Raw genomic sequence first — 27,148 nt, forward strand, 5'->3', positions numbered from 1 at the left:
ATAACTGTAAATGTAAACTTCATTACTCCCCCTATCTAAGATTATTAAAATTTTATCTCTTTGAAAAACTCAGAATGTCACAAATAATTGTGTTTCTCTACAGTGAGTCAGCTCAAACATAATTTTCAAGATCCTTATTAACTTTAAGAATCTGAACTAATATTTCACTTAGCTAATAAATGAATAATTTAGAGGGATCTGGACAGTTTCTAAGTGAATCTAAATTCACAAAGACAGAAAACACAAAAACACCAATCATTCTCCCTTGCTTCTTACGAGCATCCAGTGGCACTGCTGTTCTGAAACAGTGGAGCAGCTGTGCGAGGCCCCTGGGCGCTGCTGGCGCACTGCTTCCTCCCACGCTTGAGGAGGTGCAGCGGGACATGGGCTCCAGACGTAAGAGCCGTCAGGCGTCTCCTTCACCTGCACAACCTGAGGAACTCCCAGATGTCCACTGTGCAACACTACAGATCTATTCAGCTACTGTGCACTCACGCAGGAGGGAAACCAGAAAAAACTGGATGTTTGCTACTCCCATGCTTTTAATTAGTGCGACATTACTGTGAGAGCCCTCGTAATTATCAAACCCACTTCACAGGGTACTCGAGGCGCTGGTTAAGATGCCTGCGTCTCACACTGGAGGCCTGTGTTTGAGTCCCAGCTCCAGTGTGCCATCCCAGATTGTGGGAGGCAGCAGGTAATGGCTAAGGTAATTAGGCTCCTGTCACCATGTGGAAGACCTGGATTGAGATTTGAGATCCAGCTTCAGGGGCCGGGGCTGTGGCATAGCAGGTAAAGCCGCCGCCTGAAGTGCCGGCATCCCATATGGGCACCAGTTCAAGTCCTGTCTGCTCCACTTCCGATCCAGCTCTCTCCTAAGGCTTGGGAAAGCAGGGAAAGACAGCCCAAGTGCTTGGGCCCCTGCACCCATGTGGAAGACCTGGAAGAAGCTCCTGGCTGCAGAGTGGCACAGCTCTGGCTGTTGCAGCCATCTGGGGAGTGAACAGTGGGTGGAAGACCTCTCTCTCCACCTCTGTTTCTCTGTAACTCTACCTTTCAAGTAAATAAATAAATCTTTAAAGGAGAGAGGGAGAGAGAGAAAGAGGGAGAGGGGGAGAGAGGGAGACAGGGAGAGGGGGAGAGAGGGAGACAGGGAGAGGGGGAGAGAGGAAGAGAGGGAGACAGGGAGACAGGGAGAGAGGGAGACAGGGAGAGAGGGAGAGGGGGAGAGGGAGGGAGGGAGAAGGAGAGGGAGAGAGGGAAAGAGGGAGAGGGGGAGAGGGAGGGAAGGAGAGGGGGAGAGAGGGAGGGCAGGAGGGAGAGGGGGAGAAGGAGAGGGAGAAGGAGAGGGAGAGAGAGAGAGGGAGGGAGAAGGAGAGGGAGAGGGGGGGAGAAGGAGAGGGAGAGGGGGAGAGAGGGAGAGGGAGGGGGAGAGAGGGAGGGGGGGAGAGAGGGAGAGGGAGAGGGGGAGAGAGGGAGAGGGAGGGGGAGAGAGAGAGAGGGAGAGGGGGAGAGGGAGAAGGAGAGGGAGAGGGAGGGGGAGAGAGGGAGAGAGGGAGAAGGAGAGGGAGAGGGGAAGAGAGGGAGGGGGAGAGGGAGAGAGGGGGAGAGGGAGAAGAAGAGGGAGAGGGGGAGAGGGGGGGAGAGGGAGGGGGAGAGGGAGAGAGGGAGAGGGAGGGGGAGGGGGAGGGGGAGAGGGGGAGAGGGGGAGAGGGGGAGAGGGGGAGAGATCTAGCTTCAGCCAGGCCCAGCCCTGGCTGCTGTGGGGGCATCTGGAGACTGAGTCATCGACTGAGAGATCTCTCTCTGGATGTCTCTGTCTCTCAAAAAAATAAAATAGCTTTCCAACTTGGGCTCTACAAGATGGCTCCTGCAAAGAAGGGTGGCGAGAAGAAGGCCATTCTGCCATCAATGAAGTGGTGACCAACAGTGCACCACCAACACTCACAAGTGCATCTAGGGAGTGGGCTTCAAGAAGCACGTCCCTTGGGCACTCAAAGAGCTCCAGAAGTTTGCCATGAAAGAGACAGGGACTCCAGATGTGCACACTGATACCAGGCTCAACAAAGCCATCTGAGCCAACGGAATACGGCATTCGAGTGAGACCATCCAGAAAACCTGGTGAGGATGAAGGTTCACCAAATAAATTCTATACTTTGGTTACTTATGTACCTGTCACCACTTTGAAAAATCTACAGCCTATGTGGATGAGAACTGATTAAAGTTGTAAAATGGCAAAAAGAAAAAATAAATAAAAATAAACTCACAGTACAAGGAATCAAAAAGGGAAGTTCCACTTCCCTAAGTAACTGTATAAAAATAACAAGGTTAATAATGTAACATGTTTCCAACACAAATAGGATATCAAGGCTATTTATAAAGGCTAGCATACCTGACGACAAATCAGCTTTTTAAATGTGCTTGATTGACACTTCAAACAATATACTCCTTTCATTTGACAAAGTTAAACATTTTATGGGGTGAATTTAAAGCTCCTCATTGTTTTTCAGTATCCCCACTGTCCAAAATGCTTTAGTCTGAAAGCAACCACCACCTAAACCCTGTTTACTGATGACGTAACTGCACAGAGACCCCTCTGCTCCGTGGCATTGCTGATCACCAAGGTCGTTTAGCTCTGGTGTCCACTGCTGGCTTCTGCTTTTGCCTTACATTTACTTAAAGTCAGAAACAGAAGCATCCAGAAGGAACAACAAAATCAGGCCTCTTTAGAAGCTACTGAAGCCAGCACCGTGGCTCACTAGGCTAATCCTCCACCTTGCGGAACTGGCACACCGGGTTCTAGTCCCGGTCGGGGCACAGGATTCTGTCCCGGTTGCCCCTCTTCCAGGCCAGCTCTCTGCTGTGGCCAGGGAGTGCAGTGGAGGATGGCCCAAGTACTTGGGCCCCGCACACCATGGGAGACCAGGAGAAGCACGTGGCTCCTGGCTTCGGATCAGTGCGGTGTGCCAGCTGCAGCACGCCGGCCGCGGTGGCCATTGGAGGGTGAACCAATGGCAAAAGGAAGACCTTTCTCTCTGTCTCTCTCACTGTCCACTCTGCCTGTCAAAAAAAAAAAAAAAAAAGCCGGCGCCGCGGCTCACTAGGTTAATCCTCCACCTTGCGGAACTGGCACACCGGGTTCTAGTCCCGGTCGGGGCGCCGGATTCTGTCCCGGTTGCCCCTCTTCCAGGCCAGCTCTCTGCTGTGGCCAGGGAGGGCAGTGGAGGATGGCTCAAGTGCTTGGGCCCTGCACCCCATGGGAGACCAGGATAAGTACCTGGCTCCTGGCTTAGGATCAGCGCAGTGCGCCGGCCGTGGTAGCCATTGGAGGGTTAACCAACGGCAAAGGAAGACCTTTCTCTCTGTCTCTCTCTCTCACTGTCCACTCTGCCTGTCAAAAAAAAAAAAAAAAGAAAGAAAGAAAAAAAAGAAGCTACTGAAAGTCCTCTGTCCTCTTCACTATGGATCCAGTGAAGAGAGAGAGCTGGATGTGACACCATCTCTGCCAGGAGACATGGGCGAGGCTGGGATGGAGCCAGGATTCTCAGGACCCTTTGGCCCAGGAGCAGATGACTTTTGTGAAAATATATATACATGGTTAGAGAACCAAACAATTAGGACAAGAATTACTTAGCAAAGAATGAATAAGACTGATGGAAAAATGCAACTGTGGTTAATAGTCATCTGAGAACAACCCCTTTCTCCCTTCTTGTTCAATCTCTAGCCCTTGGTTTAACAGGTTAGATTTAAATAAATTGAAATAAAACACTCTTTAAAGTTAAAATCTAAATACAGATTGTAAGGTCATGAATCATTAGGAATACTTAGGAACAAAACCGTAAAAGACAACCATGCACTGACCTTCTCTGCAAAACGTTCAAACATTAGTTCAGATATGTCGCCATTTAGATGATTGATTCTGATTATCATGTAAGTCTTCCTAAGTCTATGACTCAGAATCTGACTGGGTTATAGACTTCTTGACATAACCCCAAAGTACACCTCCTACTTATCTGTATACCCTATAGGATCCAGCAGGACACTTTATAACAGATGTCAGTAATGGTTTAGCTGACGGATAGATTGACATATCAGTTCGATATGTGATCCACTTTTCCCCAAAAATAACTTAAATTTTTTTTCTTTGAGAAACACACACACACACTGTTGAGGGCTGGGCCAGGGCTAAAGCTAGGAGCTGGGAACTCAGTCTAGGTCTCCCACCATGTGGGTGACTGGGACACGATTATCTGAGCCATCACTGCTGCTTCCCAGTCTGTACTGACAGGAAGCCAGAGTCAGGGGACTGGGCCCAGGAATTGAACCTAGGCCCTGATGTGGGACATGGGCGTACTAAACACCAGGCTAAATGCATGTTCCCTGAAAGTTAATTTTAAAAGATAATAAATTATAGCTGGCTATCATTAATCTCTTCTAGTATACCTTCTTGCCCTTAAATGCTATGAAAAAAAATATACTGTGTCTTTACATTTCTTCAAATACATACACCAAAATAACCTATATTAAAAAATCATCCTTGTTATTCACCATCGAAAGTAATGCATTTCTGTAGTTTGTTTTTTTCAAACAACTTGAAATGCAACTTGAGTCAAATAACTCTATACACCTCATTGCCAAGCCATTCCCTGCCAACCTCATCCCAGCACTCCCTAGAGAAAATCCTTTCAGTTCATTTACCTGCTTAGTTTTCACAGCCCTGTCGCCAAACAAGTTTATAAAGCTATTTCCTAGTTTTCATATTCATGCATTGGCCACCGACTTGCCACAGGGAATGTCTCTCACTCTCCTAGTCTCCCACTGCACACCTGTGCCACTGCACACCTGTGCCGCCTGTCTCTCATCTTCCCCATGCAGTCTGCTGCCCAATGTGGGTTGGATCAGTATTCTGGTTTCACGTTAGTTAGCCAAGTAAATATTATGCAAGCCATGCCACATACTATCACCCTTCCCTTCTTGCACATTTTGCTTTTCCCAGAGTAATAGTCTTGCTTCTTCATTTGCTTAGTTTGCTATGCACTTATCAATAATTCATTCTCCAAATTCTCCCTCGAATACCTGAATCGTCTTTAAACACACTGAACCCTGAAGCACTCTAGATTCTTTTTCAACATTCTTTTCTTTTTTTTTTTCTTTTTTTTTTTTGACAGGCAGAGTGGACAGTGAGAGAGAGAGACAGAGAGAAAGGTCTTCCTTTGCCGTTGGTTCACCCTCCAATGGCCGCCGCGGCTGGCGCGCTGCGGCCGGCGCACCGCGCTGATCCGATGGCAGGAGCCAGGAGCCAGGTGCTTTTCCTGGTCTCCCATGGGGTGCAGGGCCCAAGCACTTGGGCCATCCTCCACTGCACTCCCGGGCCACAGCAGAGGGCTGGCCTGGAAGAGGGGCAACCGGGACAGAATCCGGCGCTCCAACCGGGACTAGAACCCGGTGTGCCGGCGCCGCTAGGCGGAGGATTAGCCTAGTGAGCCGCGGCGCCGGCCAATATCCTTTTCTTGAAGCCAAGGCTCCAGTCTGGAGAGGCTGGCCAGGTCTGTCACAGTGAGAGCTTGCATGAGCATTCCTACGCCTGTGTTTCCCACAGGGAGTCTATTCCCCCTCCCTGGGTAGGCTGATGCTCACTTTCACACCTGACTGGTAACCAGGTCAGACACCATTTCTTGAGGAGTCACCATGGGGTTTCCGAGACTGCTCCTGAGAATGCGAGGTCATTCACTCCTCACCTTCTGTGGGGGACATTCCCAGTCTTCTAGCTCTGTATCCTCGGTCTTTCTAACTCATTATGCTAGGGATTCGGTGGGCCCTTTCAGCCTGGAAATGCGTTTCCCCCTCTGGAAAAAAAATTCCATCTTAATCTGGGGCAGAGGAGAGCTAATATCCAGCTCTGTGGAATCTGGGATTCCCAAAAGGGCTATCAAATAAGACTCCTGTTTTAATCTCACCTGCAAGCAACTTCTGGAGCTACCAGAAACCACTGATCCCTGAGCGACTTGGGGGCAATTACCTATTTATTTATTTGAGAGACAGATAAAGAGTTCCTATCCACCAGTTCACTCTCTAAATGCCCACAATGGCTGGGGGGCAGAAGGCAAGCCAGGGACTCAATCCAGGTCTCCAATATGGGTGGAAGGAACCCGACTATTTGAGCCATCATCACTCACTGCCTCTCAGGGTACGATCAGCAGGAAGCTGGAACTGGGAGCTCCATCTGGGATTCAAACGCAGGCGCTCGGACCTGGGATGCAGGTGACCTACCTAGCATCTTGACCACCAGGCCAAACCCACTCCTAAAATACGCTTCTCATCTGCCTGGCTCCACCTCCAGCAGTCCCACCTTCAGACAAGGCAGCTGATCCGACTACTCCGAGAGTCTCCAATAGGTCGTCCTACTCTGCCCTGCCCAAATCCTTTCCTCACCCAACAGCCAAAATGATCCTCTGAAAATGTAAGCCAGGCATGTCCCTGGCTCATGGACTCTGAAGCTGACCACAGTTCTCCATCACAATTTACAAGCTGCTGCCTGACAAGGCCTTGCTGAGCCTATATCCAGCTTTAGAGCACTTTTCTTTCCCACTGGATCAGCCACACCCGAGTTCCTTCCCTGTTCAGAGGACGAGGGCTGCTCCCTCTGTGTGGAACGCTCTCCTCTCTGCCCTGCACGGCAGCTTCTCGCCCGTCAGCCCTCAGACCCTCAGAGAGTCCCTCCCCTTACACTTCATCGTGTCCTTCAAAATTCTCCCTATTCAGCCTGCCAATATCGTGTTTGCTAATATTATCACAATTTGTAATTATTTAGTTTTTCTCCCCTATTCAGCTCTGAGTTCCACCGGGAGAAGGAATGTGTGAATCCTGTGCCTAAGAGGAGTTTGGTACATATTAGTTGAATAAATGATTAAGTGTCACTACTTCCAATCGATAGCTCAGCCCTGTCTATAAATCCACTTCTTTCACAACTAAAATTTAATCTTATAAAATGCAAGTTTTCAGAACCTTGGAACAGATTCAAAATACCTCAGAAACTTGATTATAAATGGGAAGCTAAAATTTCATTTTAAGCATGATGTTGTGAGCAAACTAAATCATAGAACATTCCAGACAATGGCAGGAAAAGAAAGAAATTCATATTCACCAATCCCTTTGTGCGGATCAGGGGGACAGGAGACAAACTTCAGCACTTCTGCTCGCTTTTCTCTCAGACCCCACCGATACAGGATTTCCCCATAGCATTTCTTAAAGTCATCAAACTGCTGGGTATTGGCGGGGTCAAGAAGTCTGCAGGAAAAGCAAAAGATTTACTTTTAGTTCCTTTAAGAAAAATAAGCTGGATGCCAAATAGACTTTTTTAATTTTAAAGATTAATTAATGTATTTATTTGATAGAGAGAGAGAGAGAGAGAGAGAGAGAGGAATCTATCTGCTCCTTCACTCCACAAATGGCCACAACAGTCAGGACTGGGTCAGGCTATAGTCAGGAGCCTGGGAACTCCAGCTGGATCTCCCACAGGGATGCTAAGAACTCAAGCACTGGAACCACCATCCACTACTTCCCAAGCACATCAGAAGGGGGCTAGAATGGAAGTGGAGCAGATAGGATTCGAACTCACACTCCGATACGGATGCAGGCATCCCAAGCAGCAGCTTAACCCAGTGTGCCACAATGCCCACCCCAACAGACCTCTGTGAAAGTAAGAGTCTCAGTCTGGGAGGATCTAGGGTTCTGGACAGGTGCTCCTGTTGACGAAGGAGGTTACCTTTTGTTTTTATCATGCTGGTCGCGTTCTCGCTCCCGAGGGTCACTGCAGGTCAGGCTCCCAAAGCGGAGCTCTTCAGGAGAAGACTCTCCCCAGGGTGAAGATATGTGCTCTGCCTCCCTGCCCGCTGAAGAAAACCAAGCCAGGGGAATACGGCAATCAGAGGCCAAGGACAGGGTGCAGACCCTCACAACCTGGTGTGTGTGCGAATGACTTCCTAGGGAAAACAGGCTGAGCTGGGGATTCTGAGAAACAGAACAAAACACAATTTTCTCCTGAGCGCCTTGCCTTTTTGTCCAGGTATTCATTATTAACAGAACCTGGTAATTAAGTATACTCATGGATAATTAAGCCAACTATGGTCTAGTGATATAACAGGATGTTATACAGTTATAATTTATAAAGATTTTTAAAATGCTTGTGATAAAATTAAAGCTGGAACATAAAAATTACATATATAGAAAGGCCAAACCCACACACAGGTAAGAGGAAATGTTCTGGAATGTTAACAGTTAATATTCCTAAGTGTGGGATCAAGGATTACTGTTTTCTTCCCCAATACCGTTTGTGTACCTATCTTCATGGGGAATATACTACTTTTATAATCAAGAAAATTAGGATCATTTTGGAAAAGAAAATTTTAAAACCCAGGAAACACAAATACACCTACTCATGAAACAAACTATGGCCAGCTGGAGCCAGGCCCAGTCTTACTGCTCTGCACTGATGGTCCTGGGAAGAGACAGGTGACAGGAAGTGGCGGCAATCATGGACAAGGCGCGTGGAGGAGGAAGGACAACGGTTGGGTTGGGGAAGTCCCACTGTCAGCTTGTCCAGGTTATGAGATGAAAAGCAAGCCAGCAAGACACAGGGATCTACTAGACGTGGCCTGTCCACCACGCAGGCCGGGCTTATCCCAGCCCGTAAAATTGAGAGAGACATGAGAATCAGGGAAAGGTGTGGAGAACAGGCACCCACTGAGGGTCACGCGTGAAGCACACGCACACAGCTTGTAGAGGCTGAACAGCAGTGAGGGCTGTGTCATCTGCATACCAGCCTATGTTCCAGGCCCCGCCCCGTGCTGAGCGTCATCTGCATACCAACCTAAGTTCCAGGCCCCGCCCCCCCAGCGTCATCTGCATACCAGCCTATGTTCCAGCCCCCGCCCCGTGCTGAGCGTCATCTGCATACCAGCCTATGTTCCAGGCCCCGCCCCGTGCTGAGCGTCATCTGCATACCAACCTATGTTCCAGCCCCCCGTGCTGAGCCCCGGGTCCGACATACTGGAGCAGGAGCCAGAGGACGTAAAGCTGGGCTGCAGAGGGGAGAGGGACAAAAAGGACTGGCATCAGGACTCCGCGCACAGGGAGTTTACGCGAGGACAAACACCAGACAAACAAGGACACCGCACACTTACATAGCGACTGTGGGACACCACTAGAGTGGAGGACCGGTTGGGAAACGGCCCGAAGGGATGTGGTATTCCCTGTGGCCGAGACTGGGCTTCAAACACGCTGCAGAGCATGGCCAAGGTCTGCACGTCCCGGAGCCGGCAGTAATGAGCCAACCTGAAGGAAAGGGCGAGGGGAGACAAAACACATCAAGAGGGGCTGGGGAACGACGTCACCAGCAGGGCAGGCGACTGCCTTAGGGGCAGGCTGGCAGGATGGTTAATTCTGCTCTAAAATCTGTCAGTATCTGGGGCTTTCTATAGACCTCATGGTCTGAACTACTTGGAGTTTGGTTAAATTTATTTTGGAATAAAAATAGCAAAGTATTAGAAATGACTTAAGGGGCCAGTGCTGTGGCATAGTGGGTAAAGCCACTGCCTGCAGTGCTGGCATCCCATGTGGGCACTGGTTCAAACTTTGGCTGCTCCACTTCCAATCCAGCTCTCTGCTATGGCCTGGGGAAGCAGTAGAAGATGGCCCAAGTCCTTGGACCCCTACACCTGCGTGGGAGACCCGGAAGAAGCTCCTGGCTCCTGGCTTCAGATCAGCGCAGCTTCAGCTGCTGTGGCCAACTGGGGAGTGAGCCAGCGGATAAAAGACTCTCTCTCTCTCTTTCTGCCTCTCCTCTCTCTGTGTAACTCTGAGTTTCAAATAAATAAATAAATCTTTAAAAAAAAAAGGAAGAAAGAAAGAAATGACCTTGATAACCTGAAATCTGAAAGCTTCAGGTTGGTATCCAGGCATAATTCAAACTCGAATGTAGATTCTCCAAGAACTGAGCAGATTACAAATGGGTGAGGCTAAACTTGCTCTCTCAGTCTCCCTGTCTCCAAGAAAGAGGCACGCTGCTTTTTGGTAGTTTCCTTTACGTGTCACTCAGGGAACCTAAAGTTATACGAAGGGGCTTAGAGAACACTGTCACACCACGGCATGGTCAGCACACTCTAGAGGTGAGAATTACGAAGATGAGCTATTAAATACGCACAACAAGGAATATTTTTACCTTATAGGGACTCGTGTTTGCTCTGTCCTGTGAGGACCACCAAGCTAGAACATGCAAGCGGGGGATCAGACGGCCTCTGCAGTTGTGATGGAGTGCCACTGACACTGTCCTGTCACTCTATCTAATATTTTAGGAGTCTTCACTCTTCCTGAATTATAGCCTTACATGAAGGAGGGGAAAGAGCATGAGCCACGAGGCAACAGCAGCAGGAACAGAGGTCCCAGGCCTGCCCTCAACAAGTAGGCAGAGTGGCCCTCATCCTGAAGGAAGCAGAGTTTCTGGGCCCTGGCTCTGGGCCTCAGTGTTACGGAGATCAAGGAATTTTATTTTACTTGGTGGTAAATTATTTTATGTATTGTAATTCCAGTTTGCCACATTTTCAACACAATAAATTCAGCATAAAGCCAATGTTTTCATGAGTTGCCTGATGATGGGTTTTGGAAAACATGAATGCCAATGAACATGTCTCTAATCTGTTCTCAGGAGCCAAAAAGAAACTTAACCACTTCAAGGCTCAAACTCCTGTGTTCACATTAAATGATTCAAGGAATATGTGTGAAACGCTAAAGGACATCCGAGCCTCAGGTGTCTCAAATCCTTTTACAAGCATAAAAGCCTCAGGTGTCTCAGATCCTTTTATTAAAAATGACAAATACTGTAAAGTTCCTTCTGCTGTAAGAAGTTGGTTCTGGGGTCGGTGCTGTGGTGCAGCAGGTTAATGCCCTGGCCTGATGAGCTGGCATCCCATGTGTGCGCCAGTTCGAGACCCGGCTGCTCCACTGCTGATCCAGCTCTCTGCTATGGCCTAGGAAAGCAGTAGAGGATGGCCCAAGTCCTTGGGCCCCTGCATCCACGTGGGAGACCCAGAAGAAGCTTCTGGCTCCTGGCTTCAGATCAGCGCAGCTCCAAGCGACTGCGGCCAATTGGGGAGTGAATCATCAGATGGAAGACCTCTCTCTCTCTCTCCCCTTCTCCTCTCTCTGTGTAACTCTGCTTTTCAAATAAATAAATAAATATTTAAAAAAAAAGAAAAAGAAGTTGGTTCTGCACAAAAATGATTTCAGTACCAAAACAAAAGAGCCTACTTCTTCCTCTCTTTCCTTAGACCTCTGCACCTGTCTCTCAGGCAATAACACAGGGTTTACCGACCTAAAATGGACATCATTTGCACTCTGGAAACCTACAGGGACTCCAGCAGCTGTCGTCCAAATGGATGTCGAGCCCAAGGTGTTTCCAAATCTGGGTCAGACTTGGGACCAAGGCAAAGGTCTGTAGCTACAGTAGCCAGCGACCAAACCTGGAAAGAACAAAGAGAAACACTCAAATCGATGATGGCAGGAAGAAAAACCCGTCAAGGCTGCCCGCTGAAGCTCCACATGCAGCCTCTGGCCTTACTGCTCGGAAGGTGGCAGAGCCGGGAGTCTGCGGAAATTTGGAAGGTCAGGTCCTACGCAGACTACAGAATCAGGATTTGCATTTCACAAGTCCTGAGGAGACTTGAGTGCACTGCAAAGCCTGAGAAACTCCAGTCTTAAACCTTTCATTACGTGAACGCCAGAGAAATGGCACAATGCTCATTTCAACGGGCCATCCATCTAGCTGCTAACTCGTATGACTTTCTCCTGATGTTTTATTATAAAACTAGGTTGGCAAGGAGGAAGGGCTGAAGCCAGGAGCCAGGAGTTTCATCTGGATCTCCCATGCAGGTAGTAGGAGCCCAAGGACTTGGGCCGTTTTCTGTTCTTCCCAGGCCATTAGCAGGGAGCTGGACAGGAAGTGGAGCAGCCAGGATATGACTGGGTGCCCATATAGGATGCTGGTGTCACAGGCCACAGCTTTACCAGCTATGCCACAATGCCAGCCCCTCCTTTAATGTCTTTCTTTATTCACTCACAACTTTGTTGCCTTCATTACCAAAGTTTGTTTACTCTCTGAAGCTTAAAAAAAAAAGTCAAGATAAAACATATTTGGCTTTATTTTGCGGATACCAAATCTGAGGAATACTGTGAAGGCTCATGGCATCTGGAGCCATAAGCAGCAGAAAGAAACTGATGTCCAGTAAGAGTCTATCAAAGGGCCTGGCAATGTGGCATAGCAGGTAAAGCCTCCGCTTGCAGTGCCAGCATCCCATAAGGTGCTGGTTTGAGCCCCAGTAGCTCCACTTCTAATCCAGTTCTCTGCTATGGCCCAGGAAAGCAGTGGAAGATGGGCCAACTCCTTGGGTCCCTGCACCCGCATGGGAGACCCAGAGGAGACTCCTGGCTCCTGGCTTCGGATGGGTGAAGTTCCAGCCATTACAGCCAATTGGGGAGTGAACCAGCAAATGGAAGACCTCTCTCTCTCTCTCTCTCTCCCTCCCTCCCTCCCTCCCCTTCTCTCTGACTCTTTCAAATAAATAAATAAATCTTTAAAAAAAAAAAGAGAGAGAGAGAGTCTATCAACTCTGGGGCCAGCACTGTGGCGCAGGTTAATCCTCTGCCTGCAGTGCTGGCATCCCATATGGGCACCGGTTCTAGTCCCGGCTGCTCCACTTCTGATTCAGCTCTCTGCTGTGGCCTGAGAAAGCAGAAGATGGCCCAAGCCCTTGGGCCTCTGCACCCACTGGGAGAACTGGAAGAAGCTCCTGGTTCCTGGCTTCAGATCGGCCCAGCTGCGGCCATGTGGCCATTTGGGGACACCTTTCTCTCTGTCTCTCCCTCTCACTGTCTGTAACTTTACCTCTCAAATAAATAAATAAAAATATTAAAAAAAAAAAAAACCTCAAAGTCCATCAACTCCATGGCATACACTAAATATAACACACTGTAAACAAAGCTTCATCCTCTCTACTCTAAAGATTGAACACTGTTATAGAAACTCTTAGGAGCAGTACATCACTGTATGTCCACTAACTGGAAACCAATACAACACACTCCACACTCCATGAGAAGCTTGGGAGGAAGAAGATAGGAACTCTGAACCAGGAGCTTTTAACCCAAGAAGAAAAAGCAAATAAAACCACTGAAACACAGGAAACACCATGTCTGCATCAACATCCTTGGGAAATGCAGACAAGCACTGTTTACAAGGAGAAACTTGAAGCTTACATTCACCTCTACCATCAGTGAGCTGCCTGAATGGCTGCTAAAAGAGGCCAGTGACTCCCTGGGACGGGACAGGAGATCCAGTACACCGGCTAACACGTTAGCACATTATGCCCTCACTTCAAGGAAACACTTTATCTTCAACACGGGCAGAAAGGATAAAAAAAAAATGGTCAAACATTTCCACTGATGTCATTTCTTGTGCAAGGAACCAGTGTGCGGCAACTGATAACTGCCGAGACAGCAGCTGTAGCACGCTGGGCATTCACTCTCTGCCAGATACGGCTAGCGACTTCACCACCTAAGCGGTTAAGTCCTCACAATGATTTCAGAAGTACTGTTCCACTTCACAGCTGGAAAACTGAGTTTCAGAAAGATTCGCTGCTTTGCCTAGAATCACACAACAAAAAGTGCCAGGGCTCAGGGTTAGGCCGGGTCTGCCTGAACACAGAGTGCTCCCAGCTCACCTGGACTGCTCTACCCTTCCAGATCAGCCAGACCAGAAACACACTGAAAACTTTTTAAAACCTTAGCAACTAACTTTTGCTCAGAGCTTTTTTCTTTCAGAACATGGACCTGGGGCCTGCCTTGGTACTGCATTCACCAATCTTCACACTAACTCTTTGAGGTAATTAGCTTGGGCTTCCCATTGCATGAACATACACAGAGACTGAGGGAGTCTGAAATACTCTACCCAGGACTACTTGGCTAGAAAGCTGGGCTGGACCCAGGCCTCCTGCTCAAAGTTCTGTGCTGTCTCTACTACCTCCTTTCACCTTAGTATTCCCAGAACCTAGGGGGCTGGGTCCTTCAGGAACACATCAGGGGTGGAGGTGGGGTGGTGGTGGTGGTGCTGTGGCGAATGAGTAAAGCCGCCGCCTGTAGTGCCAGCATCCTATATGGGTACCGGTTCGTGTCCTGGCTGCTCCACTTCTGATACAGCTCTCTGCTATGGCCTAGGAAAGCAGTGGAGGATGGCCCAGGTTCTTGGGCCCCTGCACCTGCATGGGATGCCTGGAGGAAGCTCCTGGCTCCTGGCTTCAGACTGGCACAGCTCGGGCCATTGCAGCCAATTGGGGAGTGAACCAGTGGATGGAAGACCTCTCTCTCTCTCTCTAACTTTGACTTTCAAATACATAAATAAATAAATCTTGCAAGGAAGAAATGGATCAGGGCCAGTGTTATGGTGTAGAGGGTAAAGCCACTGCCCACAATGCCAGCATCCCATATGGGTACCAGTTCAATTCCAGCTGCTCCACTTCTGATTCAGCTCCTTGCTACGGCCTGGGAAAGTCCTTGGGCTGCTGCAACTGTGTGGGATATGCAGAAGAAGCTCCTGGCTCCTGGCTTCAGATCGGCCCAGCTCCGGCCATTGTGGCCACTTGGGGAGTGAACCAATGGATGGAAGACTTTCTGCCTCTGCCTCTCTGCAATTCTGCCTTTCAAATAAATAAATAAATCTTTAAAAAAAAAAAAAAAAAAAAAAGAGGCAGTGCCGCGGCTCACTAGGCTAATCCTTCGCCTGCAGCGCCGGCACCCCGTGTTCTAGTCCCGGTTGGGGCGCCGGATTCTGTCCTGGTTGCTTCTCTTCCAGTCCAGCTCTCTGCTGTGGCCGGGAGTGCAGTGGAGGATGGCCCAAGTGCTTGGGCCCTGCACCCGCATGGGAGACCAGGAGAAGCACCTGGCTCCTGGCTTAGGGATCAGTGCGGTGCGCCGGCCGCAGCGGCCATTGGAGGGTGAACCAACGGCAAAGGAAGACCTTTCTCCCTGTCTCTCTCTCTCACTATCCACTCTGCTCCTAAAAAAAAAAAAAAAAAAAAGTCAATTGGAAGTCACTTGGAGCCCAGGGGAAGAAGGGATTGAGTAGTGACAGCTAAGGGGCACAGAGGCTCCTTTTGGGGCAAAGAAAATATCCTAAGACTGTGGTTATGACTGCACAACTCTGAGCATACTAAAAACCATCGAATGGTACTTTTTTTTTTTTTTTTGGACAGGCAGAGTGGACAGTGAGAGAGAGACAGAGAGAAAGGTCTTCCTTTGCCGTTGGTTCACCCTCCAATTGCCGCCGCGGCCGGAGCGCTGCAGCCAGCGCACCGCGCTGATCCGATGGCAGGAGCCAGGTACTTATCCTGGTCTCCCATGCGGGTGCAGGGCGCAAGCACTTGGGCCATCCTCCACTGCACTCCCGGCCACAGCAGAGAGCTGGACTGGAAGAGAAGCGACCAGGACAGAATCCGGCGCCCCAACCGGGACTAGAACACGGGGTGCCGGCGCCGCAAGGCGGAGGATTAGCCTAGTGAGCCTTGGCGCCGGCCGAATGGTACATTTTAAATAGCTAAGTTGCATGGCATTTGGACTATATCTCAATAAAGCTATTTTAAAAACAACATAAAAGCAGCTTGTTTTAATATATTGATGTTTCCTATAAAAATGAAGGAAGCTTAAACTTTTGTAAGATGAAATCATATTTTAAAACTCAACATCTCTACCTAAAGGAATACTTTGGTAAATCTATTATGAAATGAAGCACTTTTTAAAGTAAAAAAAAAAGTTGGGGGTGGGGAGAGTGCAAATGGCAAAAAGCAGAAACCCAAATTTAGGTGTACAACAATCACCATGGAGCTGGGACAGAAAAAGTCAAAACAGCCAACAGACCAAGCCCTCAGGCAGTGCCTTAGCACCTTCCCAACCAAGCACAGCAGGAACGTCCAGGGGATTCGGAGTACTGCTCTAGCTACAGGGATTGCAAAACAGCAAGGATGCCAACTACAAAGCGAAGACAACCTGCTCTTAAAGAAAAGCCAGGTCAAAAGATACGTGTAATACCTGAACAAGATCCTTTCTTCCAACAAGCAAGGCCGACGTGGCATTCTTCTGACACGTTTCCTGAATGTCATTCACATTCAATCTGAAAATGTTTCAAAAGAATAAAAGTGTTCTCACTTGCTAAATCAATTATTCCTGTTTTAACAGAGAGACTATAAAATGTCTCTTTGGCTCTCACTCAAAATGTGTTTTTTTCCTTCCCTCTAAGGGCTGATTTTGTGGTGAGGTGGGCTAAGCTGTTGCTTGTGACAATGGCATCTCATATGGGAGAGACAGGTTCAAGTTTCAGTTGCTCCACTTCCAATCCAGCTTTCTTCTAATGCACCTGGGAAGGCAGCAGAAGATGGCCCAAGTACTTAGGCTCCTGCCACCCATGTGGGAGACTTGGATGGAATTTCTGGCTCCTGGTTTTCATCTGGCCCAGCCCTGGCTACTGTGGCTATTTGGGGAGTGAACCAAAAGATGGAAGATCTCTCTCCACTCCTCCCCACTCTGCCCGCTCTGTTGCTCTGCCTTTCAAGAAATAAATACATAAATCTCTCTCTCTCTCTCTCTCTCTAAGTTTTATTCTGTGTTGGCCTTAAGCTCCCTTTCTACCTGACCTGGAGGAAAAGTTTAACCAGAGCTGATGCTAATACAGCTGTTGGTTCTGGCATAGGAAAGGTGAAAATGCTTACAGATGTTTTTTGTTTTTTTTAAAATTTATTTTATTTTATTTGAAAGGCACAGTTACAGAGGGAGAGAGAGATCTTCCATCTGCTAGTTTACTCCTCAAATGGCCATAATGGTCAGGACTGGGCCAGGCTGAAACCAGGAGCCAGAACTCCATCTGGGTCTCTCAAGTGGGTGCAGTGGCCCAAGTATTTGGACCACCTTCCGCTGCTTTCCCATTGGCAGGGGTCTGGATTGGAAGTGGAGCAGCTGAGACTCAAACTGGCACTCATATATGACTCTGGCATTACAAGTAGCAGCTTAACCTCTGTACCACAATGCTGGCCCCAATTTTTTTTTTTTTAATTATTTATTTATTTATTTGAAAAGCAGAGTGAGAGACAGAGGTGGAGAGACAGAGATTTTTCACAGGCTAGTTTACTCCTAAAATGTCCACAATAACCTGGGCTGGGCCAGCTGAAGCCAGGAGCCAGGAGCCAGGAACGATCCAGGTCTCCAATGTGGGTATCAAGGACTTAGGTACCTGGGCCACCATCTGCTGCCTTTCAGGTGCATTAGCAGAAAACTGGACTGGAAGCAGAGGTGGGACTTGATCCAAGGGTACCCTGGTAAGGTATGTAGGTATCCCAAGTGACAGATTAACACATTGAGCCCTAACTCCAGCCCCTGATCACAACTTTGAAGTCAGAAGAGCAGATCATACTCAAATACCTATCTGCCAAGCAGGTTTTCTGTGGTATTCTCAAGACTTGAGAGCTGAATAAAAGTAGACTTGGTGAGTGTTTAGCTTAGTGGTTAAGACACCCACATCTCACATCAGAGCACGTGGAGCTGACATCTGGCTCCAGTTGCTGACTCCAGTTTCCTGCTAATGCAGACCCCGGCAGGCGGCAGAGATGGCTCAGGCAATTGAATTCCTGCCGCCCAAGTGGGAGACCTGGGCTGCATTCCCAGCTTGGCCTAGTACTGGCCAATGAGGGCGTCTGGGAAAGGAACAAGTGGATGGAAGAGTTTTCCTCTTCTCTCTCCTCTACCCCACCTCAAATAAATACATATTTTTTAAAAAACTGCAAATGGGTTTAAATGCATATAACCCTGTGATTTCTTTTTTTTTATTTTAAAGTTATAGAAAGAAGGAAAGATAGAGAAAGAGAAATATTTCATCTCTAGTTCAGTCCCCAAATGGCCTAAATGACAGAGGCTGACCCAGGAGCTTCTTTCATCTCCCATGTGGATGGTAGGGGCCGAGGGACCTGGGCCATCCTCTGCTGCCTTCCCAGTCACACCAGCAGGGAGCTGGTTCAGAAGTGGAGCAGTCAGGACTCAAACTAGCACCCACATGGGATGCCAGCGCTGCAGGTGGTGTCTTAACCTACTCTGCCCCAGCACCAGCCCCCTGGCTATGATTTCTAACACACTAGTATACTGTGTATGCACTACAGTTGTACCTTGGTATCCAACACTTAAGACAACAGAAGTTTGCTAGTCCTGACTAAGTGATACTTCAAATCATGAACTTACATGTACAACTCTCCCAGGGACTTGTGGACAGGAAGGAGGCACGCGACATCCTGAATGATGACTTTCCCAGCCGCCTTGATGGGTCGATTGCTAGAGTCCGATCCTTCCCGCTTACTTTTCCATCGCCTTGATTTCTGGGGGAGATGACAAGATATAAGTAATGGGGACTCCGATGAGTGGAAACCTACAGTGGCAGAGCAAAGCACATCATATTTGGGTCATTGGTAATTTGCAGACTTTAAATTACATCATGCCCACAATTATATGAATCAGCATCTGTAGGAAAAAGAAGGATGACAAAGGGCATTGAGTTCTTGATCCAAAATCCTAACAGGAAAATAAGCACCTACTTCAGGGCTATATACATTCTGCAGGTGCTCACAAATAGACACCCAGAAGCCCGAATTAATTAATTAATTAAAAATAGCAGATAAATAAGTTAGTAACAACCACAAAAATGTGGGAGACCCACTTTTAAGGCTGAGTTCAGTACCAGATTCAAAGTTCTTGCATGAAATTAATCAGGTTTTTTTTCTTCCCAATTTCAACAGGGTTTGCTGAAAATTTAACTCAGACATGGCAGTGTGCTCTGCAAACCTTAATCTGTGGCAGGAAGACAGAGATATTTAGCAGCTTGAGGAAATTACCCTGTTCTCCCAGCAGACTTGAACTATTTCTAGGAGTGGTCAACTCAGGATGCTAATATGTGAGTAGAGGGACTTGGGGATATGGAAGATCCTGAACAAGTGTCCCATTTCCCTAGGGGCTGCCTTCTGAGTGGTTACGCGTGTGAGAAGACTGCTTGTGTAAAAGGAGAGGTGTCTTGAAACTGAGAATTATCAAAGTGTAGCCCCATCTGGAATCCTCAGACAACAACCAGCCAAGGGAGTAATACTTCATTTTATTTTATGGCCAAAAATTTAAAAGGGGGAACCAAGTAATTCAACTCAAAAGAGGGCAACAGGGGCAGGCCTTATGGTGCAATGAGTTAAGCTGTCACTTGGAATGCCCTTACCCTGCTTCAGAATGACTGGGTTAAGTCCTGGCTACTCCACACTTCTGATTCAGCTTCCTGCTAATGAGTATCCTGGGACAAGGAGGATGATGGCCCAAAGTGTTTGAGCTCCTGCCACCCACGTGGGAGACCTGGATGGAGTTCCTTACTCCTGATGTCAGCTTGACCCAGCCCCAGCCATTGTGGTTACTTGGAGAGTAACCCAGTGGATGGATGATCTCTCTGTCTCTCACTTTCTCTCTGCCTTTCAAATAAATAAATCTTCATTTTTAAAATGTATTTATTTACTTGAAAAGAAGAGTTACAAAGAGAGAGAGAAATTTTCCATCCACTGGTTCACTTTCCAAATGACCGCAACAACTGGGCTGGGCTAGATCGAAATCAGGAGCCTGGAGTTTCTTCCAGGTCTCCCACGTGGGTGCAGGGGCTCAAAGAGTTGGGCCATCCTCTGCTGTTTTCCCAGGCACATTAGCAAGAAGCCGGATTGGAAGTGGAGCACCTGAGACTCAAACCAGCGCCCATATGGGATGCTGGCACAGTAACCTGCTGTGACACAGAGCTGACCCCAATAAATCTTTTTAAAAGTGTATATTGTGGCTGGCGCCGCGGCTCACTAGGCTAATCCTCCGCCTAGCGGCGCCGGCATACCGGGTTCTAGTCCCGGTCGGGGTGCTGGATTCTGTCCCGGTTGCCCCTCTTCCAGGCCAGCTCTCTGCTGTGGCCAGGGTGTGCAGTGGAGGATGGCCCAAGTCCTTGGGCCCTGCACCCCATGGGAGACCAGGATAAGTACCTGGCTCCTGCCATCGGATCAGTGCGGTGTGCCGGCCACAGTGCGCCGGCCGCGGCAGCCATTGGAGGGTGAACCAACGGCAAAGGAAGACCTTTCTCTCTGTCTCTCTCTCACTGTCCACTCTGCCTGTCAAAAAAAAAAAAAAAGTGTATATTGTATTGGGGGTAGGAGAGTTATTTATAACAAAGGAGGCAAGACAAACAAGTGAAAGGGGCCTGCAGTTTGGAGTTAGAAACCATGGGCACTTCCACATGTCTGGCAAGCTACTTATTTGCTATGACTTAGTCTCACGGATGTCAACTTTCTTTTTTGATCACTAGTAACTTGGGGCTAGTGATGAGTTCTGACATTCCCATTTCACAGGGTTAATAGAGCACAGTGAAAAGGAGTAAGCGCAAACTGTGGGAAATGAAAAATGTATACTTGTCATGAATGTATTCATTCTCAGGAATTTGAATCAGGTAATTATTTAGAAAGCTCACAAATTAATCGTTTATCCATAACGATTTTTATATTTCTACTCTTCCATGAATTAATCTTTGTCTGAATTCAGGCATTCTGACCACTGATGTCATATCTAATTCCCAAAGTCGCCCAATGCATGTATCCTCCTATAGGATTATTGTGTATCTTGGAACCTACTCAGTCCAGGACACCTGGACTCAGTTCAGGGTATCTGTGAACTGTTTATCATAATTTATAATTGCATATGCTACTCTATCAACTTGAACCTCAACCATTTGAGCATGGGCAGCAGTTTAGTCACTATTTACTGTTTATCCACATATAATTTATCATTAATCTGCACCACAGGGGGAGTTTAACCTTTTACTTCGAGGTAGCCCTTCCTATCTCTATTTGCCCTGGGTCTTTTCTAGAGAAGAATTATGTGCATACACTTAACACAACCCCTTTCAGCCACAAACACCCTGCTTTGGGTGTAAGGGAGATATGTGAAAGAATGAACAAGCTGTCAGAATGGGCTGGAGCCAGACAGTGATAACTGACATAAGACAAATGCAGTCATCCATGCACTAACTACAACCACACAACCTTTTTTAGGGAGGAGAGCATAATGTGTGTCAACCCTGTGGTGACAGTGAACAGCACAGGTGTTTACCTGGCATAGGGAGGGCAAACATGCACATAAACTTCCTTGTGATTTTCCTTCAGTTTCCCGGAGTTTAGAAATCCAGGAAACAACACTCCCACCAGCTCCACACTGGTCATCTCAAATGAGATTTAGGGCCTGCATTTAAAAATAATGTACACTGAAAAAATTCTATCTGGAATGGAATAGGTACTCTCTAATTTGGTCTTCTGGGTTGATTGGAAGGCTTCTAAAACACTGTTCTAGGCAGTGACCGTGGGAAGTCCGTGAACTACTGAGCAGTTCATTACAGCTCATTTAACCACACGCAGAAATACATGCAGGCCTTGGGGAGGATGGGCTCTCCCGGCAGTCAGAGAACACTGAAAATAACCAGAGTTTCCGGACTTTTTAAGCAAACCTAATAAACTTGATAAAACCTAATGAAAAGAACTCACAAGCTCCACTAAAACTTATTTTCCCTTAATATTTTGCTGGCCAATTCAGGAGTGTCTCTTGCATGTGCAACTGTCAGAATTCTCTTGGGAGCCTTTGGTTTCAGAGAACAATGACACTCTAGGATAAGGCTATGTGAGTAGTTCTTCCAGATTAGGAAAAGGCACTACAGTGTATAAGCCCTCAACACTTGTGTTGGTTTGGTCTCACTCAGACGGACTTAAAATGTGGATTCTCTTCTGTAAAGTAAAATCGGGTTGGGGGCGGCAGGGGGTGGACAAAGGACTCTGCATTTCCCTTAAGTCTTTTCAGTGTTCCACTAACAGAAAATGCCCTTTTCCCACAGATTTCATGAAAAGGGACTGAGGGAAGAAAGACAAAGCAAGACAGACAAATCACTACGTGATGAACACTAGGATGCCCCTCTGAACAAATCAAGAAGGTGTTTGGGGAGTTATGGGAAGAGGACAGGGAAGAGAGGAGTGGGTAGAGGGGACAGGAGGGAGATACTGGTGCAAACAGCACTAAATGACAACCACAGCCAGCTTGCGACTGTACCACCAGAGTCACTGCTACAATCGGAGGCAACATCGATGCCAATAAATGGGTTAAATGTGCAAACAGCCCAAGAATAAGCCACCAACTGCTTCGCAGCAACCCCATCAACAATGCATAATCAGCAGAGTGGGCAGTGAGCTCCTGTTTAACTAGCAGTGGGAGGGGTATCTGGAAGGATCAGCGGAAACTCAGCAGTCGAGCTGGCTGGGACAGGCTTTTTGAGGAAAGGTGGCCACACTGGGGGCTTCACCTCCAAGTTGTTGGCAGCAGTCGTACTTGCTAATTGGGGCTCCTGATTTCAACTGTTTTTTATATGAAAGCACTATGGGACAAGACCCCCAAATATTTTTTACACCAAATGAAATTTACACAAAGCCTCAAGGCTGTCTTGCTCAGCAGCAGGTCACCTTGGGGAGACCTTGGCACTACTGAAACATGAAGGGGACAGGAGAGGAAGACAGAAGAGGGGAGACGGCCAATAGGAGTGAGAAAGGAAGAGAAGGAAGAGGGGGTGTCCACAGCAAGGTTTACAGTCAATGCAAAATACCGATGGTCAGGAAAAATATTAGTTGCAAAGAACTCACAAAGGATAAAATCTTGCTCCTGTGTCATGCCAAGGAAGCAGGTAAGTACTTCTTTCTCAGAACTAGACCAAGACTATGAAAACAAACACAATGGTGGAAGCCTCTTGTATCTTCCTCTGCTCTCTCCATGCCAAAGGTAGGCTTTGCAAAACTCCACAAAATTAGACAAACACTCCAAGTGAAATCAGGTAAGTGAAAGGCTTATAACTGGGTCTCTTTTCAAGCCCAGTATTAAGTTTAATTTGCAAAGAACCATTCATGATCCTTAACAATATCAATCCACTTGAACTCCACAATTAACAAAGAGCCAGTGCCTGGCTCCCCAGGAGCAAAAACAATGACTATTGGTCCTGAAAACCAGCCAGCTGTCATTTCAGGTTCCTCAAAGCCAGGCAGGTGGCATTTTATTCTTGGGCCTTTGGGTAGAGACAGGATTAGTTAAGGAGAGCATTTGCACAGCGCACAGTACCGGGAAGTCGTTAATTGCTTGTATGGACCAACGTCGCCGGGCAGAGCGAGGAGACATCTGTGTGTGAAAACATTATACCCAGGAAAAGGGAAGAAAAACACCAAGAAAATTAAAAGGGGAAAATATAGAATAAAATGAAAGCTTCGCACACATCTGATGGATTAAAAGGTATCACAATATACTGCAAAATCAGAACTGGAACGACTGAGGAGTCTGAACCTAAGCACAGCATTTTTGGATTCCCTTGCCTCCCCCAACCCATCACACTCCAAATCCAGCTTAAACTCTCTTGTTCCTCATCACATTTCAAGACATTAGGAGGTTGATGTCACCGCAGGTCTGACAAAGAATAACCAAGGTTTGAGGTTTGCTGGCAGGGACTCAGATCACCTTGCAAATGGAGGAACAGTGAGAACTCTGTCTCCTCTTTAATGCGTTGCAGAACACATACTGAGAAGACATTCTCATTCCTAGAAAGGAACAAGCTCTTCAACAGGCTCCACAGCAAATACACTTTGGTATGTGGCTGGGGGCAACGGCGGGACTGGACATCCTGACACTGGAACCGAAGGACAACCTCCAGAGTGATGCTGGGGGAAGTCAGAGCCTTCGAGAAATGGGGCAGGTGGGGAGCTCAGGCTGAGGTGCTTCCCTCTCGAGGGCACTCTTACTAACCACACGAGCATCTGAGTGTGAAACTGGCATGTACAGTACTGTGTGGAGACCAGAAGTCATATTGTTGACTTAAAGATCTCCCCAGTTATTGATATCAGAGCTATTTAAGTAACAAACTGATACAAGAGTAGGAGGTTGCAAAATTTCAAAAATATTTGTAGGGGCCGGCGCTGTGGCATAGCGGGTAAAGCCACCGCCTGCAGTGCCAGCATCCCAAATGGGCACCGGTTTGAGTCCTGGCTGCTCCAATTCTGATCCAGCTCTTTGCTATGACCTGGGAAAGCAGAAGATGGCCAAAACCTTGGGCCCCTGCACCATGTGGGAGACACAGAAGAAGCTTCTGGCTCCTGACCAGATCTGAAGATAGGCTCAGCTCTAGCTGTTGTGGCCATTTGGGGGAGTGAACCAGCAGACTGAAGATCTTTCTCTCTCTCTCTCGTCTCTATCTCTCTGTAACTCTGCCTTTCAAATAAATAAATACATCTTTAAAAAAAAAAAACACAAAAATGACAAGATAAACACTTTCTAAATAGCTCTTAAGACTTCTTGTAATCTTAAAAATATCCCATAATTCCTCCATTGCTACATGCCTTAATGGGGTTATATTCTAGTCCCTTACTGCCATTTACTTAAAGCTCTGAGGGATAGAGATGTAAACAAGAATAAAAATATCTAGGAGAAAAACTGGGGTTGTAAATGAAGATGTAAGGAACTTAGTAAGCTGGAATCACTTCCAGAACAAAAATGATATCATCTGACAGGTAAAGCTACCCACCTAATGATCAGAAAATATTCCTCAAGGAATATCAACTTCTGTGAGGAAGATAAGGTAGCCTATATAAGACACCACGGTCTGGGGCTGACACTATGGTGAAGTAGGTAAAGCCGCCACCTGCAGTACCGGCATCCCATATGAATGCCTGTTCGAGTCTCAGCTGCTCCACTTGTGATCCAGCTCCCTGCCATGGCCTGGGAAGGCAGTGGAAGATGGCCCAAGTCCTGGGGCCTCTGCACCCCTGTGGAGACCCAGAAGAAACTCCTGGCTCCTGGCTTTGGATTGGCTCAGCTCTGGCCGTTGCAGCCATCTGGGGAGTGAACCAGCAGATGGAAGACCTCTCTCTGTCTCTGTCTCTGCCTCCCTGTAACTCTGCTTTTCAAATAAATAAATAAATCTTAAAAAAAAAAAAAAAAAGACACCATGGTCATATTCTATTCCCTTAATTCTACCCTTTGCCTTATAATGAGATGGATTTGAACATGTTTCAAGGAGAGACAATTTATTTGAAATTCATCACAAGATAATTAACACATTTTTACCTTCTTAACCTATTAGGTTTGGAAATTTTTTTTAGACAAAAATGATCAAATATCAGAAATTTCACATGATTTAGTCTATTAATCACTACATGTCATCCATTAAAATATGTCCCCTCTCCTACAGGGCTTCCAGCGTTCTTATAAGGGTTTCTCTTGACCTGTGTGACTGTCAAACCATTGAAGTATATGCTTATGCTCTGTGAACTTTTCTGTAAATGTCATACAAAAACATAAAACTGTCATACAAGATTATAAAAATATTAGATCTTCTGTTTTATTTGGCCTCTGTCTGGAAGAAAATTTCAAGAGCACTTATGATTTCATACTAGGAGACAGGAGCACACAGAGAACTACACCAAAGTAAAACACACGATCCCTCCTTTCTCCCCAGCAAAGCCTGCCTGACAGCACAGGATCAGCCACGTGCCTTTGGTGCCTTTTTTATCATAATGGTGTTTGTACGAAAAGAAGCCAGGCCATCCAAAAACATGAACGTAGGCTTGACCAATGCTTTCACATTAGCAACTAGGGTTATTTTGACTAGAGATGGGTGTCACACACACCACCAGTAAAAAGCACTGGTCACCCATTTGGCCCAATGAGTAGCAGCACATGGAACTGAACTGAAGGGGAATTCAGAACTTATTCTTTGCCAAAATATCTCCTCAACTTGGCCCTGAAGGTAAAGAACATTCTCACATTAATCCAATTGTGAGTTTTTATGCCAATAGAATACCTTAGCTCCAACTAGTTTATCAAATTATCTATCCAGATATCTGCTAGCTTGTGGGAAAATAAAAAAGAACTAACACTGTGAATGTGAAGAACTTGGGGAGGATGTAATTTAGCAGCGGTTCCAAGGAGGTCCATGACAGCTCGAGGGACAGAAATCCACCAGAGGAGGGAGGAATGGGGCTGTGGAAAATTGACCAGGAAGGCACCAAAAAGCAATTTCCTGTTCACCTGGAGAGTTCTGCTGAAGACTGTTCTGCTCTTAAACACCAGATGATTCTACTCAGTTCAGTCACAAGTAAGTAACCCCCTGCTAAAGTCAGAGATGGTGAACCACCAATGTGAGCCAAGGTTAGACAATGCCCTGCACGTGAAGTGAAGGTACTTCTAATACTTGCTAGAAAGTTGTTTAATTAAAATAATCCAAATTTTTAAAACCAAATTGCAATTACAGATAATCCACTATTTTTCAGTTAGCAGGCAACAGAGAATTCCTTGATCACGTTTGTGCAGCAGCTCAGTGATAACGTGAAAACATCATGTCAGCTAATAACAACACAAAGAGTTCTCAGAATCTTTCCCACGCTCTGCCAACATTCTCTACGTTGTTTCCAAAGATTTCAGATAGCTTAGTAACTAGGGACAGTGGGTTCCTAAAGAACTCTGGGAAATAAGAACAAGTTCAGGAATTTTCATATAAACTGGTCCATTCAAATGGGTACTTTAAAAGTACAAAAACTTCTGGAAATTAACTTTTCCTTTTGCTGGAAAATTTAAAATTTTAGTGTTTCTTCATCAATTCTCATGTTAATGTGATATTAATACAAAGAGAAAAAATTCAGTGTAACTCAATGATACAATTCTAAGAATATAATGGTACTTCCCTCCCTACCTCCCTTTTTCCCTTCCTTTCTTGCTTTGGAGAATGACTTTAAAACTCCCGGGACCAGCACTGTGATGTAGAGGGTAAAGCCGCCACCTTAAGTGCCAGCATCCCATATAGGCCAGTTCTAGTCCCGGCTGCTCCACTTCTGATCCAGCTCTCTGCTATGGCCTGGGAAAGCAGTGGAAGACGGCTCAAGTCCTTGGGCCCCTGCACCCACGTGAGAGACCCAGAGGAGGCTCGTGGTTCCTGGTTTTG

The 27,148-nt window shown here is 47.0% G+C and overlaps 1 protein-coding gene and 1 pseudogene across 6 annotated transcripts in view; one reads left to right on the forward strand and one right to left on the reverse strand.

The window, feature by feature from the left end:
* The window catches only part of WDR59 (WD repeat domain 59), a 101,249-nt gene that overhangs the window by 3,927 nt on the left and 70,174 nt on the right, over window positions 1–27,148 (reverse strand). For 2 of the 6 annotated variants that reach the window (XM_008257615.4, XM_051847280.2), the window contains 8 exons: window positions 23,284–23,340; window positions 18,322–18,455; window positions 16,129–16,210; window positions 11,404–11,516; window positions 9,183–9,333; window positions 9,008–9,080; window positions 7,766–7,892; window positions 7,145–7,287 (listed from right to left, as the gene is read on the reverse strand). In XM_008257615.4, the coding sequence (XP_008255837.1) occupies window positions 7,145–7,287; window positions 7,766–7,892; window positions 9,008–9,080; window positions 9,183–9,333; window positions 11,404–11,516; window positions 16,129–16,210; window positions 18,322–18,455; window positions 23,284–23,340 (880 nt within the window). Of the gene's footprint in view, window positions 1–7,144; window positions 7,288–7,765; window positions 8,011–9,007; window positions 9,081–9,182; window positions 9,334–11,403; window positions 11,517–16,128; window positions 16,211–18,321; window positions 18,456–23,283; window positions 23,341–27,148 lie in introns of all 6 variants that reach the window. The other 4 variants (XM_051847282.2, XM_070062732.1, XR_011384092.1 and 1 more) reach the window with 3 other exon arrangements.
* LOC138846736 (large ribosomal subunit protein eL31-like) lies at window positions 1,864–2,222 on the forward strand (annotated as a pseudogene).

Source organism: Oryctolagus cuniculus, chromosome 18 (assembly GCF_964237555.1).
Source record: "Oryctolagus cuniculus chromosome 18, mOryCun1.1, whole genome shotgun sequence".
Taxonomy (NCBI): domain Eukaryota; kingdom Metazoa; phylum Chordata; class Mammalia; order Lagomorpha; family Leporidae; genus Oryctolagus; species Oryctolagus cuniculus.